Consider the following 17168-nt stretch of genomic DNA (forward strand, 5'->3'; position numbering starts at 1 on the left):
GGAGGAATTCCTTGAAGTCACTACTAGCATAAGCAAGTTAGGAAAGTTAAGTCTAGGGGCAAGTGCCCCTAAAGAATGTCTGGAGTCTAATTTCTGTTTGTCTTTTTCTGGGGTTTTTGTATGTTTTTTTTTTTTAACAGGATGAGTAAAATTCTCCCAAATTGTGGACAAGTATCTTTTTGTGCTACTGATACCTGTTTCAAGAAAATTTAATGGATTCAACTTCTGATGGAAACATATTTACTTTATTATTCTAAATGATGTGTATGTTTCTTTGTTGTGTGTGTGGTTGTTATGGAGCTGCGTAGCTGAATTATTGAAGGGAGCTGTCTCGTTTTCCCAGGGGCCATTTGTTGCTGCTAAAAATGACAGCCCAACTGTTAGATGCTCACAGTGACTTTTCTGGATGCTGAGCTCCAGGATTCTTCCTGGTGCCCAGGGCTTGGCTGAGGTGCTCTTCTTGCAGGATCCTCAATATCTGTGTAAGAGGACAGAAAGATGATTGCTAAGCCTTCACTTCAGGCTCTCAGCCAAATAGTAACAATCACCTACTCCACGTAATGATGATCTGGATTAATCCAGACAGTCCAATGCAAGTGCCTAGTGTATAAGCAAGAACATTCTCCTCCAAATCTGGAAAGTGTCCTGCTTTCAACAGTGCATGTGGTAGAATTGATAATGGGTTTTATGGTTACTGAGGAGTAACGGATAAAACTCTCTAAAATGCACAGATCCGTTCACATAAACTAGAATAACTCTCTTAAAAGCCTCAAATGGCTTCTCCAATTCACTGATAAAACTATCAGCAAATCCACAGTCTTGTCGCTGATGACTTATATGACTGTTACGTCCTTGCAGGATGAAGCTCTTCAGTGACAAACTTAACAGTGATACAAATACAGTAAAACATGAAACCTCTATGATTCACTCAGTTGGAAATCAAATTCCAAATATTGCAAACTTGAAACCAAACCAATGGAGCAGTGTTTTGTAAGTGCTTGGAAGCACTATGTGTGATAATGTATGAGCAAAACTGATGAGAAAAAGAGAACTAGACATTTAACATCAGAATTTATTTACCTGAATATGGACAGCTGTGCTCCTCTTATAGTCTCTGGAGCAGAAAAGGTGCTCCTGGGGTTCAGCTCTGCTCATTTTAACATGGCCACCTAAAATAGGTCAGATGAATCATGCTCTGAAAGTGCCTCTTTTTTTTTTTTTTTTTTTGCCATGAATTGTATGGGGAGCTCAGATGAATTCCATAAGGACACACTGGACATGTAAGCATAATAGCAGTCCACAACTGGTTCCATTTCTTGCATTTACTTCCTTGTATTTACTAAAACCCTTGTGTCCAGCTGTTGGGAAGACTGTTTAACCTTGGGGTTGCTGCATGCAAGAGGGACTAGACAAAAGGCTTTATTTTATCCTTTTGGATAAAATAAAATCCGAAGGCATATGTTCTGCAAAGTCTTTGGATGTCACATTAGACTTTACACTGTCTCTAGAGGAAAAGATATTTCACTGTGAGGGTGAGGGAACCTTTCAGAAACCATTGGAAATTACTTGTGCTGGCTTGAGAAAGACTTAGTAGAACTTTTAAAGCAAGGTTGCCATGTTCTTACAGGATAGCCAATGTCCTGAATAACAGTAACAGGTAGCCTTGTTACCATGCATATTACAATATTTCTATTGACTTCTGGAAAAAAGGAGGAACAAACAGATCAATGATCTCTCAACCAAGTATTCACAGTCCTTTCTTATTACCACCACCTGTTGCTGATTCCTTTGTCTTTTCTTATTACCACCACCTGTTGCTGGTTCCCTTAAAAGGTGGTTGGATATGCATATGAAACAGTTCTAAGTGAGGCATTTCTGAATTATTTTGTAGGAGAAATGTTGTACTATATGTTAATCAGTTGATTTCACAAGGATCATCTTCTGATGATGTTTTAATATGAGATTTATGTTTTAGGAGTGTTAAAGCTATGGTTAACACCTCCACCTGACAGATTTGCCAAGACAAGCAGATTAGGCTTTGGTGGAGGCAGCTAAATAAGACACAGGTGCAATGAGAAATGAGCCAGGAAGACTGAGTTATAACACTCAGACCTGGACCTGACTGTGCCAGTCTTCAGGGCTGTTTGGAGCTTGTACAGATCCCTAGCTCCATCTGAGAGCCTTACGCTGAGCCTTCAGAGTAATTATAGCACACTAATGAGAAAGTGTGAAATCCTTGCCTGGGGCCATGGGGACACAGCGGACTGGATTTCATGTTGGTTAAGCTCTGGCACAGCTTTAGTTCTCTGTGCTATTTCACATTTCTCCACCAACATTTGAATTAATCCTTTCTTGTTTGTGCTTTGTTCTGTGTTATTTTGATGCCTGGGGCTGCCTGTGTTTCTAGCTGGCTCTACTCTTACATGGCCCTCATCGCTATAGTGAGTGAGTGCCTTTGACTTCAGACTTGGCTCCCATCTGTGTATTTAAAAGTAAAACGATTTCTAATGCTAATTGGGGTGAGGGAAAATGAGAGTTTAAAAATTCATATTGAATATTTATGAGCATCCTCAGCGCATTTGGTAAAACTGCGATGAAAAGGTTTCTAAAAGGTTTCTAATTTCTGCTGGGAGGCACTTTGTTGTGCTTCAACTGTAATGGCAACTGAAGGAGGGAGGCTTGTGGGGCCCATGAAGGCTCAAAATACATTTACTTGTGCCAGGTTTAGGTCGTATTTTCTGTTGGTGTAATTACTGATCAGTAATGGGATGAAAGAGCTCACCTGTGCAGATTTATGGCCCCTTTTAAAGTCAGGAGATGTGCTTGGGCTCTGGGGGGGAGAGAAGCTTTGTGTTATACTTTAAAAAAAAAACACACAACTTTTTAAATTTTTTTTTTTTTAATTTGGGGAATGAGTATTGTTTTTTTTCCTCAGAGCAGACAAAGGGTTTCTTTAGCACCAGTGTTTGTTGAAACCCCCGTGTGCCTGGCCACATACTCATGCTAAGGCAGGCAAGGAGCCCTGAGGGGGGGCGGTCTTTGTCAGCCTGGCTGGATGAGGGCTTTCTGTGAATCTCGATCACTGACGGATCCATTTATGCTGATTTTGGTGACCCTGGGGTGACTTGTTATAAATCATCCTTTGCTTGTATTTTTAAATGATTTTGCTCAAATGATTTTTTTCTCTGCATTGGTAACTTGGGAGAGAAACCTTAACAATAGGTTCAAGTAAGCTGGTTTTAGAATATTACAGTATCAGGGAGAAATCATTGGAAATGATGCACAAAAGCTAGCAGTGTACTGTAGGGATGCTGCGTTACATGGTACAGCAGGAAAGGCTGCATGGGAAGACTGGGCAGAGATCAGACCTGTGAAAATAGGAGGGGTCCGTCTGATCTGTTCTTAAGGTTTCTGTGGGCACCTTAGTTTGCTTGTGAGATGTATGTAGAACAGATAAAGCCTTTAAGCGAGTCAGTAAAATTTAGTGTTAAAGATAAGCCTGGGAACTGAGGGTCCTCTTTATTTTTGTGTTGTATTTGTCACCTCTTAAAACTAGTGACAGGCTGTGAATGCTGGACATCTCACTGAGAGCCAGGTAAAGTACTGATGCCACTGGCAGCTCTATTCAACGTTTTGTGTTTTTTTTTTTTTTATTTTAGCATTTATTTCAGCTTCATAATACCTTTGCTACAGATAGGCTCTTCTGGTCAGATGATGCTGATGCTTTTACGGTTGTTTTCAGTGTTAGTCCTGCCAAGAGTGGCCCCAGCGCTGCAGTTTTAGAATGGGGAACAGTGTCTGAATTTAGTCTTTCTGTGGCTTCTTTTCTTTAAACCCCTGCACCGCTTTGCAGTGGATATTGATGTCCTTTGTTTTCGTACAGGCAAAACTACATATGGTGCCACCATGTATATTGTCCAAGGCAAGACTGTAAAAGAAGGGCAGTTTGATTTTCTCTGTCAAGTAGACAGAATGGGATGGGAGCCGTCAGCTCTGAGGGAGCCGTGTGTGCTGCTCTATCCTAGATCAGGTGCCTTTGAGGAACAGGCTGCCTTATACCTGTTTTTTCCTTCTTGGAGCATATCAGTAGTTGGGGACTCAGCAGTAGACTGTGTCTTTTTTTTCCCTGCTTCTCCCTTTAAATACCAGCGAATGACAGCCCAGAAGCACAGTGCCTGGCAGGGAAGAATTGTAGCTGCTTATTTGCAGTCCTTCTTCCCAGGGGTGGCATCGAGGGCAGCACAGACTAAACCTCCTGCTCTCTTTTCTTGCTGGGAAAAGATTGTCAGATATAAGGAGGAGAGTGCAGAAAGGCTGGGAACCATGAATTTAACTTACTTATTTTTATTTCAGTAATAATTACACCTGGACTTCTTTGGAGCGGTAGTCTGAGAACAGCCAGGATACCTTAGGGTCAGAGGTATTGGTGCTAAAACCATGCACGATACGAAGTGTTCCCTGCTTCTTTCTATACCAAACGGTACATCTTAGCCACTTTGCTTTCTAGATAAGCCTCTTCCATTTAAAGAGCTTTTTTCCTCCATTTAGTTGAACACTGAATTTTTAAAAGTTATTTTCTGGTCCATGTCCTTTTCAGGAAGGAGTTTAAACAGGATTTCATCTTCACGTTAAATAGTGTTGTTAATAACAACAAGGAGGCTGCAAATCTAAAGAAAAGGAGGATACAGGTGGATATATAAGATTTTGCTCTACTTGATGTGTTGTATTTGTGATTCCGGTTTTGCTTGTATGTGTTTTTCAGCAGTAATTTTATACAAATATTGCAAGTAACAAAGTGCCTGTAATTCCCGAGATTCTCAGAGTCCTGCTTTGTATTGGACCATATTTATACATCAAGGCAATAGCAGACCCTTTTCTAACTCTAAATAATCTTCCTCTTTTCAATATTCAAGTGCTTTCCAGTAATTGGTTATCTTACATAATTGCTCATTTTCCTCCGAGGGCAGGAAGCTTTGCTTCTGTCTTACAGAAGGAACCCGAGCCACCAGCCTGAGTGCATTCCTCCGTGTTACACACAGAGCCTGCTGCTGCTGCTGAAATAGAAATTTTACTCAAATACGATTCCAGCTTTACAATGAGAATATTACAGAGTAGCTACTGCTGGTGACACTTTGGAGGTTTTTTTTATGTACAGGAGCCCTTTTGTTTTCATTTCACTTGATTACATGCACTGTTCATTTTGCTATTTGCTGTTTTGCTCTAGCTCCAAATCAGAGTAGACCTCCTGGAGAAGCTAATAGCGGGAATATAAACCCTACTGGGAGCTACCTGCATCCTGCCCTTTGGTCGCTGCTGAGGAGTTACTGACTCAGTAGCAGGAGTCCATCAAAACCGGAGCACTTCAGTGGTTGCTTGTGGTATTCACAGATCTTAACGCAAAATCCTCATCAAAGCATGCAACATTTCAGGCCCTTTGCTGGCATCTGGCTTCTCCTGGGTGTACTTTCATTAATTTTAAGGATTTACTGAAGAATTTAGATTCTTCCTGCAAATTGTGTGGTTTCTGCTATGAATTATTCACAATCCATGGTGTTTGATCGTGTCATATTTCAGGTATCACCTCACTTAGCTGCCTTCCTGTCTGTCCCCCCCAGTTTCACTGAACAAATGTGAATGCCATGCGAACTGTAAAATATCAGAGTTCCTCAAAGATTACTGGGATATCCATGGAAAGAGTGGAATAGTCTCAGTCAAACTTGTTCATTATTTTGTCCATAAATCTGGTCATTGTTATACTAACTGTAATTGCTTTTGCTTATGGTCAGACTGGAATACACAGGCTTTAAAACTTTACTATATAATATATTGCTTCATTCTAAGTGGCACTAGAAACTAACCCTGCACAGAAAATGAATAGTAAATACATGTTCTATGTTTCCATATATCCTCAAAATTGCTGAGGATCTTCCTTAATGGAAGAACATCAAGATCAATATTTGACTGGAATTGATTTGAATGGTTGATACTGAGATAAAAAGAAGGAAAATAGCCTGATTTTACTGAGAGAATTAGAGGGGTAATTGGACCACAGCTTACGATGGATGGTAATGGTTAGCACAGTGAGATGGATTTCAAGCTATAACTGCTCTGGCTGTTGAGATTTTTTTCCCTGCATATTTTTGAGGCATAGAATAACGTATCTGACACGGGGGAAGGGCTGTTTCCTGGACAGTCAGATCTATGGCCAAACTCTAGATTATGGAAATACCTTATTACCCACTTGATAAAGATGTCAGGTTTAGACTTTTAAAACATAAATCTGCTTTTTAAAAAATGACCTAAACCCAGACAGAATTTGAGGTTTAAGAGCTGTGGCTCTGAGGATGGATTTGAAGCATAGGAGACTTCTGTGGCCACTGCCATGAGCTTTCATAGCCTCATTTCTCCTTCTGCCTGAGCTGTTTTTCTGCACATGTGTATGGAGCTGATGCAAAATATTCTCATTATTTGCCCAGAAAAGCTCTCCAGTCAGCCCTGCAAATCGGCTCCAAGGGACCATAATGATTTTGATGAAATCTTCTTAACCTTTTATATACGTTTAAAAAGAGGTCTTTTTATCAGAACAGAATGCTTTGATTTTTTTTTTTAAAGTTACTTTGCGTTTATGTGTTATGTATCATGCACAATGGAATTTTAAAAGCAAAAATTTAATGCTTTGATTTCATTGATACTAAATGTTTCATTTAACATAAAAAAGGACTTTGTAGGAAAAAAAACAGCCCACATACTCATTTTTGGAATGTGGCCAAATTTTAAACTTTCAGAATTCACTGTGGATCTTCCATTCCCACACCACTCCACATGTATGCCAAAATATATTTGCAGGACCACACCAGATACAGTGATAGATTTAATGAAACAGGAGATAATTTCATAGAAGGAAAATTATATTTGTGAAGCGTATATACCTGTATACAGGAACAGAATCTGTTTTATTGCAGCAAGATCCTGCTACCCTTATTCAAGCCAGGTTTTCACAATGAATATTCTGTCTAGATGTCAGTCTCAGTTTTTCAGTAAAGAACTTTGAACTGTTGCTAAGAGGCTTACGTTATCATGAGGTATAGATAATAAAAAGGAGAGGAACAAGGCTGTCAGGCTGTTCTGGAATATCTCTTTTAAGTAGTTATTTTACATGCAGGGTAGTCTAACCTTTGAAGTTGAAATGTTCACAGCATTAACATATAACTTCCCAACAAGAGCCCTTTTTTTTTTTTCAACTTTTAGAAAAAGAAGCTTAACTTAAAAATATGCAGTTGCTTGCTTAGATTTAAACATTCAACCAGACTCTCCCTATTAAGTCAGAATGGGAAGAAAGCTGTAGCATTTGAGAAGAAAATGGAGCTTTCTAATTGAGTATTGGAGGTGGGATGCTGTTCTCCGAACACCATGTCTTTTAGCCTTCTCAAAGCTAAATGTCTATTTCAGTCACTCTCTGCCAATCCTGTGGAGAGAGATGCATTTAATAATGGACGTGCATCTTACTTCCCTGGCACCTGCCTTAGGTGGGGCTGGAAAGCCCTCAGGAGGTGTTTGCTTGCTGTTTAAATGTCTTAGTTGGCAAAGCTGTGCAAGACTGTTCCCACCTGGACACTGTGAGCTGTCTGTTTTCTTAACGTTCTTCTTGTGTTCACTTTCCTGGTGTTCAGAAGAAATTCCAAATACCGTATTTTTCAGAGCATGGAAATCACTCTGCTTTCTTCCTTACTGCTTATGGCATCAGCTGGAGTGCAGTACAATGGCTCAGAAAAGCACTTGTGTAACGCCTTATTGCTGAAGGATGGTTTGTCGTAGCTTCAAATCATTTGCAGTTCATTTTGTTCTTTTATTCTGGTTTTTTTTCAAGAAATGGGAAATAATCCTGATGTGATTTAGGAAGCCCTCAGAAAAACTGGCACTGTTGACCTTAAACGTAAGGTGAAAATAGTACCAGGTGTATACAAGTGAAGTTACGTGTTGTAAACCTGTAACAAATACCTTTAATGCTGCTGGGCACGCTTTTTCAAAAGTAACTTAGAAGTGACATTCTCGAGTGATTTCAGCCCTTTGGTCTAACTCTTCACAAGTCTTGTTGTAGATTCCTGAGTCACTTCACAGGTAAAAGTTTTCTGTGTCATCCTTATTAGTATCCAATAGCTCCATGATGTTTTTTTCTCTCTCTCTTCCTCAGCTCCCTTTTTTAGATACTGGATACTTCTTTTATCACAATGGCATTGCCAAGGCCAGGAGAAGACGCAGTCTTCAACACAAGCTTCATCTGGAAAAGGATTCCAGGGTAAGAGTTTCATCATTATGTGCACCTATCATGTTTTCTTTGTGACACAGAGTATTTTTTGTGAGACTAGGGTGACAATCAAATCTGTGGTTATGACTACTTTTTTTCCCCATGCTTGTTTCAAACTTGGTGACTGCCATATGCACACACCTCCCAAACAGCTACTATTTCACTACTACAAATACTCTTAAATTCTCTGAGATCTGTCCTCTCTCCAGTAGGACTCAGTGATGCCATAGTCTCCAGGACATGTCAGTGCAGTCTCTCTGTACTGTGGGGAGGGCTGTCCAGGGTACATCCCACAGTCGTCCTGCCCCACGCATTCTGCTACTCCGTGGGTCATCCATCCCAGAATACCTTGTGGTGTGAACGGTGGCATTTTCTCCGCAGTCACACTGGGACTTTTTCTCGGGGAATGGTGTACACCCCAGATGCTAAGAGAGTGTATGCTGTCAAACTTCAGTATTTCTTTTAGAGGCTCTTGTTCACAGTCTGCACATAGTGTGCTCTGTTTTCAGGAGCATAAACCCCTCGGACAGGAGGGAAAGGCCCCTTTTGCAGAAGGCTACGAGCTGGCACTAGCAAATTCTTTTTTCTTTTCTTCAGAGTTTTTATACCAGTATAATACTGGGCCAGAGTGGGGCCAGGTAGCACAAAAAGTGTATTTACTGCCCAAAGAAGGTAGATAAGCCTGAGGAATGATGATATGACAGCAAATATATTATTTTTTTAATCCTTCAGTAGCCTTTAAACTCTTTGCACTGTGAGCAAAAAAGAGGGGGGAACAGTTTCATTCCAGACAAAATTTTATTGCCAGATATTACATGGTATTGGAACACCTATGAAAACTGAAAAACTGAGTGGGAGGAAAAGAAAAATAAGTTAAATAAGATCGTAATTGTTGTTGTGACACCAGAGCAAGCAAGGTCGGATGAATTCCAAGCTTAATTTTCCTACTTCTGCAGAAATTTCAAGTGGTTCTGGGCCCAGATCCAACTGGGATGCACATGGCTGGTCGCTCCTGTGGCTGGGAGCCGTGTGAGTGAACCACACAGGTTCCAGGTGCTGCCTGTCCATGTCACTTCACCCTGAGATGCTGAGACCTGAGTGCTGGCAGGTTCCCTGGGGCTGCTGCTGGTGTTCCAGTGCTCTAAGATACCTCTTCCAGGCCCCCTTCTGTAAGGCTGGTACTAGGTACAGGTGAGGAGCTATAAGGAAGAGACCCCATTCAACCTACCTTGAGTAGAAATTCTCAGGCTTCCCTCGTTTTGTTTACCCAGCAGAGATCAGAAAGTAAACCGTTCAGAAACGATCTACAATTAGCGGATGCTAAGCATATGTCCTGAGAGGGGTGTCTTTAATTTCCCTGAACACCCCGATCTTGCTAAAAGCCATTTCAGAAAAACCGTACAACTAAGCGAGTACATTGCAAACTAGTGACTGAGTACAGTCATTGTGCAGGTGACTCTGTACCGGAAAAAAAGAAATTCTGTAAGCCTCTGAAAATTTTACAAATATTTACATTTGTATCAATCCACCAATTCTCATTGCAGCCTCAGTATTACATGGCTGAGCACTCCTATACTAATTCCAGACTGGCTCTTGCACTGAATACCTCTAGACTAGATGTCTGCAGTGCAATTAAGAACAGCTTAAATGAATCTACCTTCTCGTTCAGAGAGGTTCTCTTTTGCAGTCATCTGATATTTGCGGTCTCTAGACTCTTAGTTGGTTTCTGTCACATGCAATAAAATCTCATTTTTGCTGTTCATCTCCACTTCTTCCTGGTGCTGCATACCAATGGCTTGGCCATCCTTGGCTCCTTCCTTTGATCTCAGGGAATAAAGCCCTGCGTTTAAATAACCAAGAATATCTCCCATGTGAGGAAAAGTATGATCCTGGGTGTATCCTGACCTCGTGGGTTACGCTGGGGGATGGAAGCAACACTTCATTTCCACATATAACATGCCATTTTCTCACCTAGCCCTCCTACTTACTCTGTCCCATTGGATAATCCTTGAGCTCTTATGATACCATACAGGTTGGTTGCTTTTTGGGATACAGTCTGAGAGCAATTAAAATCATTACTCTTATTTCCCTTCTTTCTTTTATATGGAGAAGTTATTAAAATTCCTGTCATATTTGCATGTAAGTGGAAACATGAGTTGTGTTGACAGTACTTAATTTCAAACTCCAAAAATAATTTCTAAATTTAATGGCAGCTTTCTAGACCATTTATATTCAATTTTACTTAGCAACAAATGTCAGCACTGTCATGGTTAATATGTTAATGCATGAAGCCAAGAATAAAATGTTCCTGTTGTCAGGCTAGCCAGGAAGCAAACTTCCACCACAGGGCCTTACAAATCTCTCAGTAGCCATTGTGGGAAATGCTGTAGTTGCTTAGCCCTACACAAATTTGTGAGAAAGTGGGCTGCAGTTGTTCTGTATACTTTTCACTTTTAAGGAGATTACAATTCCTAGCTAATTTTAATTATTAGTTGAAGAACAGCCCAGATGTTCACTCAATTAATTAATGTTCTTTAATCAAGTAAGTCCCTTGAGGAACCGTGTCAGTTTTTCAAGAGTTTGGGGAGATAGATGGCGGAGCACTATGCAAACAGGTTACTGCATCATTTTCATGCTCTGCGTATCTTTTAAAATGCTCGAAAAAGCTTTGTTGTGTAAAATTTACTGTATGTTTTTACCAAAATAATTTGGAAATATGCTAAACATATACAGTGATTATGTGATAAACATCATTGCTGTCAAGGGGCTGGGAATGGAGCATTATTAAGATGCCTTCCTAGAGATCCATCAAGAACTGAATCTTTGTTCTGAGGAACAGCCTCAAGTGGGTTTGATTTGACATTATTTAGTACATTAGTGTTGCTGAAGCCTGAAGCAGTACTGGCTGCACATGAAGGCATATGTAACAGTGTCATGTAGTGTGTTGTGCTATTGAACTGTTCGAGAAAAAACTGCAGGCACATGAAGCACTGTGGCTTTTGCTGTCAGTACAGTCCTCTCAGGGATCCTCACTGTCAGGATGGCAAATGCCACAGTGAATTGAACGGCTTCAAATGAAGACTGTTTAGTTATTTAAATTATATTCAGAGAACCTTCCAGGAGAGGTTCGCTCACAAAAAAACCTCTTGTGCATCTGTTGCAAATTTCCATGATTTCCAGGTGGGCTTGTGTTTTGTTATTTTACCATAAGTACCTTTAGAGCCAAATAGATTTTGGGCAGAAAAAAAGTCCTTTAACATTTTTACATGTTAAAACTGCAATTTTTAACGGATAACACATAGCAGCAAGATATCCAGCATTCTCCACGCAAAATTGCATTTTCATCTGCCTTTATCTGTTAATTGTTTCAGCTGAAATTTCTCAGAACAAAAGGTCAGCCATTAGGCTTGGTTTGCCTTGGGAAACTTGACCTAAGTAGCTGCTGTACTTTGCCCTGGAGCTGCAGGCAGGGAGGCAGTCCTTGCCATGACCCATGGGTGCAGGCAGCTGGGAGGAGGAAACAGCAGGGTGACAGCAGGGGGCCAAGGGCCCCAAGCGACATAAAGCCAATGAGGAGTATGAGTAGGATGGGACTGGACATCAGCGTGAAGGTGAGGAGAGAATAAGTGGGACAGGCTGGAACAAGAGCCCAGAGTCAGAAAAAAGGTTGAGTGATTTGGGCGTGGAGCCAGCGCACAAGCTGAGGAGGACATGGAGAAGCTCAGGGATAGACTGGAGAGACTGGAAACAGGGTGTCCACATTGATGTCAAAGCGTGCTGCCTCCTGAGTGCAGGTCACAATGCAACCCTAGAGCTAGGTGACCTTTTCCAAGGTAGACTTTTCCTGTGAGCAGGGGGAAATACAGCTTCTGTAAGAGCAAACTTTGTTTTTAATTATGAGGAACAGTGGTATGTTTCATCAACATGATTGCTCTGGAAAAGTAAATCAGAAATACGGCGATACTCTGTGCTGTCTTGTTTGTTAGGATTCCTGTCTCTGAAAGTACAGTAGAGCCAGGATGGGAAGCAGAGACCTTTCTCCACCATAGCTAAAAGAAAACCATGGGATTTGCTTCATTTTGATTTTCAAAACTGACTTAGATTCTGGCCTCCTAAGGAGGGAGTCAGTTGTATTATTAATAAATGTTTTGAAACGCGGCTGCATAAGTTCAAGGTAAGAAAAAATGCATGGATGTTATGTTACCTTTCAGAGCAATGCTTTTGTATTTTTGCTGCTGTTGGGTATTTTCTGTTAGTAAATAGTCTTCCACTGAAGGAGCAAGAGTTGAAACACAGTTTGTTCTCTCAAAGATTATTTTGCTTTCTTTCAAGTTTTAGTTAAAACCATTTTCCTCCCACACAGTCTCTCCTGTCAGACAGCTGCCAAGATTAATCCCACTCAAGAACGAGGCTTTAATATACAGAGACGAGCTGAGTCCCATTACTGATATCTATATGCGAGTGCATCTGTGTTGGTGTTCGGGGAATAAATATATATATGTGCAGAGGGGGGAAGGTGAAATGAAAATCTTCCACGGAGAGTGAGTGAGTTTGGCACTTAGATGATGACTTCTTTGGAAATAAACATCCCAGTGATGGCAATCGTTATGTTGCAGAAAGGGAGACTTGGCTGATACCTGTTCTGGTATAGGAGTCTGGGGAGGGCAGATGCGTAGCTGTTTCAAGGCGTAGCCTCTAGGTGCCCATGGTTAACAGTACTCCCAAACTGCTTGTTTCATGGGACAAGGGAAGAAAAGGGGGCTGTGAATGCAGAGGACCTAAGCTTTTAATTAAATAAATCAAAATCTTCTATATCCTTCCTCACCTCAGATCCCTCCCATGCTCCCGTAATGTGACTGGCTCATGGTCGGACCATTGCAACCTGTGAAGGCAGAAGTGCCCTGTGATGCCAGGCAGGGGGTTGCCAAGTGCTGCCAGAGCTGGATATTTCATCCATGGTCACCTTTAACAGGGGGAAAGAGGGCCAGCAGCTTGGGAAGAGCGCTGCCGCTTAACAAGCAGCAGCCCTTAGCGATGGCAATGTAATGTAAGTCAACTTTCAGTGCCCTTTCTGGCAGCATTAATGACAGGTTTGAGATGCGTTGGAGGTGGAGCCTTTTGCCTCACTCCCTTAGATGCATGCCAGCACAGATCTTCCCCTTTGCAAAAATGAAAATCTTCATGATAAGATCAGGAGAACCCAGTTTTCCTCAGTTCTCCCCAGTTCTCCAGCAAGTGTAAAGTGCAGTGATGTGGGGCTGCAAGGGGTAGGAGCCATTGTAGCTTTCCTTGCAGATTTGGTGAGATCTCTGTAATTGCTGTGGACATGTAACCTGTTTCTTCAGCCTTCTGCTACTGGAGACAGGCAATTCTGTCCCTGGAATGTAGCAAGAAGAGCAATTTACAGTTATTTTTATTAAAATGGCTTTATTTGGTATCTTTACTCCTGCTCCATGCCCCACATCTTGATTTCTCAGCTTCCTGACCTGTGCTAGTCATTTTCATTCCCTGATAAGTTTCTGATCAAAGCTTGGAAGGTATCCCAGGATGCTTCCCCCCTCTGAGAAGAAATCTGGCTCACTCCTGAAAGCAAAGGGGCAGCAATACCAAAATCCATCCTGTAGGAAAGGGCCAGCACTTGACCTGTGCACTGTTGTAATGCTGCTGTCGTCTCCCTTTTGTGGGTAGAGGGATTAATTTCTGTGCAGTTCACCAGAGCAGTGACCCCAGATCTATACAAAGCTTTCAACCTCTGTGGGGATAAACATTATATAAAGTGAATATAATGCCCAAGACTTGCTACCCAGTCTCAAATCTCAGGGAGAGGCTTCAAGTCCCCCAGCCGGTTCTCTGCCATGCAGGGAGGTATGGATGTATACGTTAGGATAGACAGGAGAAAATGGCAGGGTAAAAAGCCCTTCATGTTTTCAACTCTTTTATGTAAATTCATGCCGCAGGTGGTAGTGGTGATAGATTTCCCAGTGAAGCCTGTTTAGAGTTTTGCCCTAATATATGCTATCATGGGGCTGGCATGCTGGTAGGATTATGCCCGGGAAAAGTTTGGAGCTGCCATCAATTTTATGAGACTATAGGGCAGCATTACATGAGCATTGGTGTTATCCTTTTGGAAGGAAATGGAACATTAAGTAATAAAAGCTCTGCTTAAGTACCTGTAATAAATATTGAGCAGCCAAGGAAAACTCATTAAAGGAAATGTCTTCTTTCCAATGCTGAAAAAAACCCAGCCACCCTCAGACCTACACACTGTTGGTTGAAGCTGCATTGCCAGCTTGTTCACCAAACAAGAACTGAAGACATTTTTGTTGTCAATCATCCTGACAAAATGAAGCATATTATGCAGAAAACAGGCAGCGTCTTCCACGAATGGATCCCTGGTGTATCCGTTTCTGGCATAAGTTGTCTTATGCTTTATCCAGTGCATTTGAGGAAGGTGTTCCAAGAGTCTGTTCCAGTTCACAGAGAGAGGCCTGTTCTTGTATTAATAACTTTTGCAGGTCGATACAATCTTGAACTATATTTGTTTTGCTTTCCCATACAGCTCAGGGCCCTTTTTGAAGATTTTGTATTTCTAATTCATAACAAAGCCAGTTGGCAAGCAGTATAAGAAAAAAAAAATTATTTTCTTGAGAAAACTCAAGTGAGCTGTATGTATTAGATCATCTGATAATTGATCTGGTGTATGTCTTATTACTGAGAGAATTTAACACTTAAATGAAGCATTTTGCTTTTATGATATATAGACCCTTTGCAGATGTTGGTGGATTGTTATTTAAATGTACAAGTTCCTGAGTGGGGTTATCTGAGAAGATGAAAAGGAAGAAGCAGCAGAGATTACAGCACAGTGTTAAAAAGTCAGATGCAGTTAGATTCAGTTCACGGCAAGGTGGAATTCAACCTGCACTTCAGATGTGGAAAGAGAAAGGGTCATGCAGCCAGCAGGGCAAAGATAAGTCATTGTAGGAAATACGCTATGTGTGTTGTATGATCTTTGTCATTCCAAACAAGAAATCAACAGGGCTGCAAAGAGGAGATTTAGGTGTTTGATAAGTGACAAAAAAGTTTTCCTACTACTTTGCCCCTCTTGCACTGCTGACAGAAGTAAAAGGGTACTGCTGTGCCTCCGGAGTGCAGAGGGTAAGCTAGTCTTTAAGGCATGGAATTGTTTGTGTCTGCAATAATGTCAAAAGAAAGATGCTGGAAATCAGTGAAGTAGCAAGTTTGGTTTGTGGCTCTGCTATACGTAGTATAGTAGCCTGGCTGTTGTCACTGCAAATAATGATTGCTAAATTCCCTGTGAGTGCTTTTTGAGAACTGAATCTGAGGGGTTCCTGTTGTTGTCCAAGGCCTTTGTAGACTATACGTGCACAACAAGGATTGATGGAGATAACTGCTCATAGAAAGCACTGTTCAGCTAGGTTTTGCATAGTTGACCAACAGTGACTCCAGCTTTAAAGCACTTAAATCTCTTTAAAATCTATTTAATTGAGATATCACGATTATTGCATAGGAGTCAGTTTCTATAATAAGAATAAAAATAACTCTGATATAAAAATAATGAGGCCTAGAGTCACTCAGATACTTAAGCTGTCACTTAGGTTATACAGTAGTCCCGTTCACTGCAGAGTGAGTGTGTTGAGCATACTCACTGAAGAATTTCCCAGTTTCCAAGTTTGAATTCCTGATGTTAAGTGCAGCATTGCTCGCTTGTATTTGGACTGTGTATGTATGTTGTATCTGTGATGTGCAATACAGTTCTAACGTGAAATATCACAACACTATTGAGTATGGAAAATTAAATATTTCAAACTATTTGCTGATGGAGCAAATGCAGTTGTATACAGCACGATGTAAAAGCTGAGCTGAATTGATCTATTATTTCTATTGTAACTGGAAAGACAGCTACAGGGAGAAAAAAACCAATCCATCAACATCAGCATTAAAGAGCGTTGGAAATCTTGTATAGTTATATTATATGAAAAAGCACCATTAGCTGCACATAATAAAATAACGGACTATCAAAATGACATCAAACAAATATACATGTGTCTTTTATAGAACTAGCATATAATTAAAATTACAGGGTAAGCTAAAACTATTTCTACTGGAAAAAATGTAAATTAATGTACTGGAAGATAATAGACTGATAAGTGAAGACGATGCTGTGCAGGTTCACATAGAATTTTCCAAAAATAAAAGTACTGACACACACTGCAGTCCTGGTGCCACGGGGAGCTGTGGAGTCTGTGTGGTCAGTGGTTTTAAGATGAGGTTAGACGGTGATCATAACTGACTCGAATGTGGCTGATCCTCCCTGGGATGGTTCAGATGAGCTCTTGAAGTTGCTTCAAGTCACATACTATATCATTTTCATATTGCTGAACATGATACTTGAGATAAGATGGGGTAAAGCACTACAATGAGCTTTATCCCTCAAAAATACTTGTAACCGCATGGAAATTCAGTAATTTTACAAAAACCTGTTGAGACAGCTGACCACATTCAGCCTCCGCTCTGCTGCCTGTAAACAGCTGAACTGGCATTAGTTAAGTTTCTGCTTTATTGTTGATGTCTGTTCTCTTGATTGCAGCATTGCTCCCCAGTCTCCCTCGGCTTTTTCCTGTCTCCCTCTTGTTTCCTGCCTGATGAATAGTGTCCGTTTTGTGGAGCAGACCTTGCATTTGTTATTTGTCTGTGCAATTTCCAGCCTTGAATCTTCAATGGGGTCTGTTTCATATTATAATACAGGCAGTGGCAGTGGTGAGAATATATGGTTTAGGTTTTTTTGTTAGTAGAGTGTTGAGAAGAATGGACAGAGTGAGCCAGTGACTTTGGATTAATGTGG

The 17168-nt window shown here is 40.9% G+C and overlaps 1 protein-coding gene across 1 annotated transcript in view; it reads left to right on the top strand.

Moving 5' to 3' along the window:
• PCSK2 (proprotein convertase subtilisin/kexin type 2) overlaps positions 1 to 17168 on the top strand; it is a 105967-nt gene that overhangs the window by 13899 nt on the left and 74900 nt on the right. Inside the window, exon 2 of the mRNA XM_068405101.1 lies at positions 8192 to 8296. Within this exon, the coding sequence (XP_068261202.1) occupies positions 8192 to 8296 (105 nt within the window). The remainder of the gene's footprint in view (positions 1 to 8191; positions 8297 to 17168) is intronic.

The sequence above is a fragment of the Nyctibius grandis genome, chromosome 1, assembly GCF_013368605.1.
Source record: "Nyctibius grandis isolate bNycGra1 chromosome 1, bNycGra1.pri, whole genome shotgun sequence".
Classification (NCBI taxonomy): domain Eukaryota; kingdom Metazoa; phylum Chordata; class Aves; order Nyctibiiformes; family Nyctibiidae; genus Nyctibius; species Nyctibius grandis.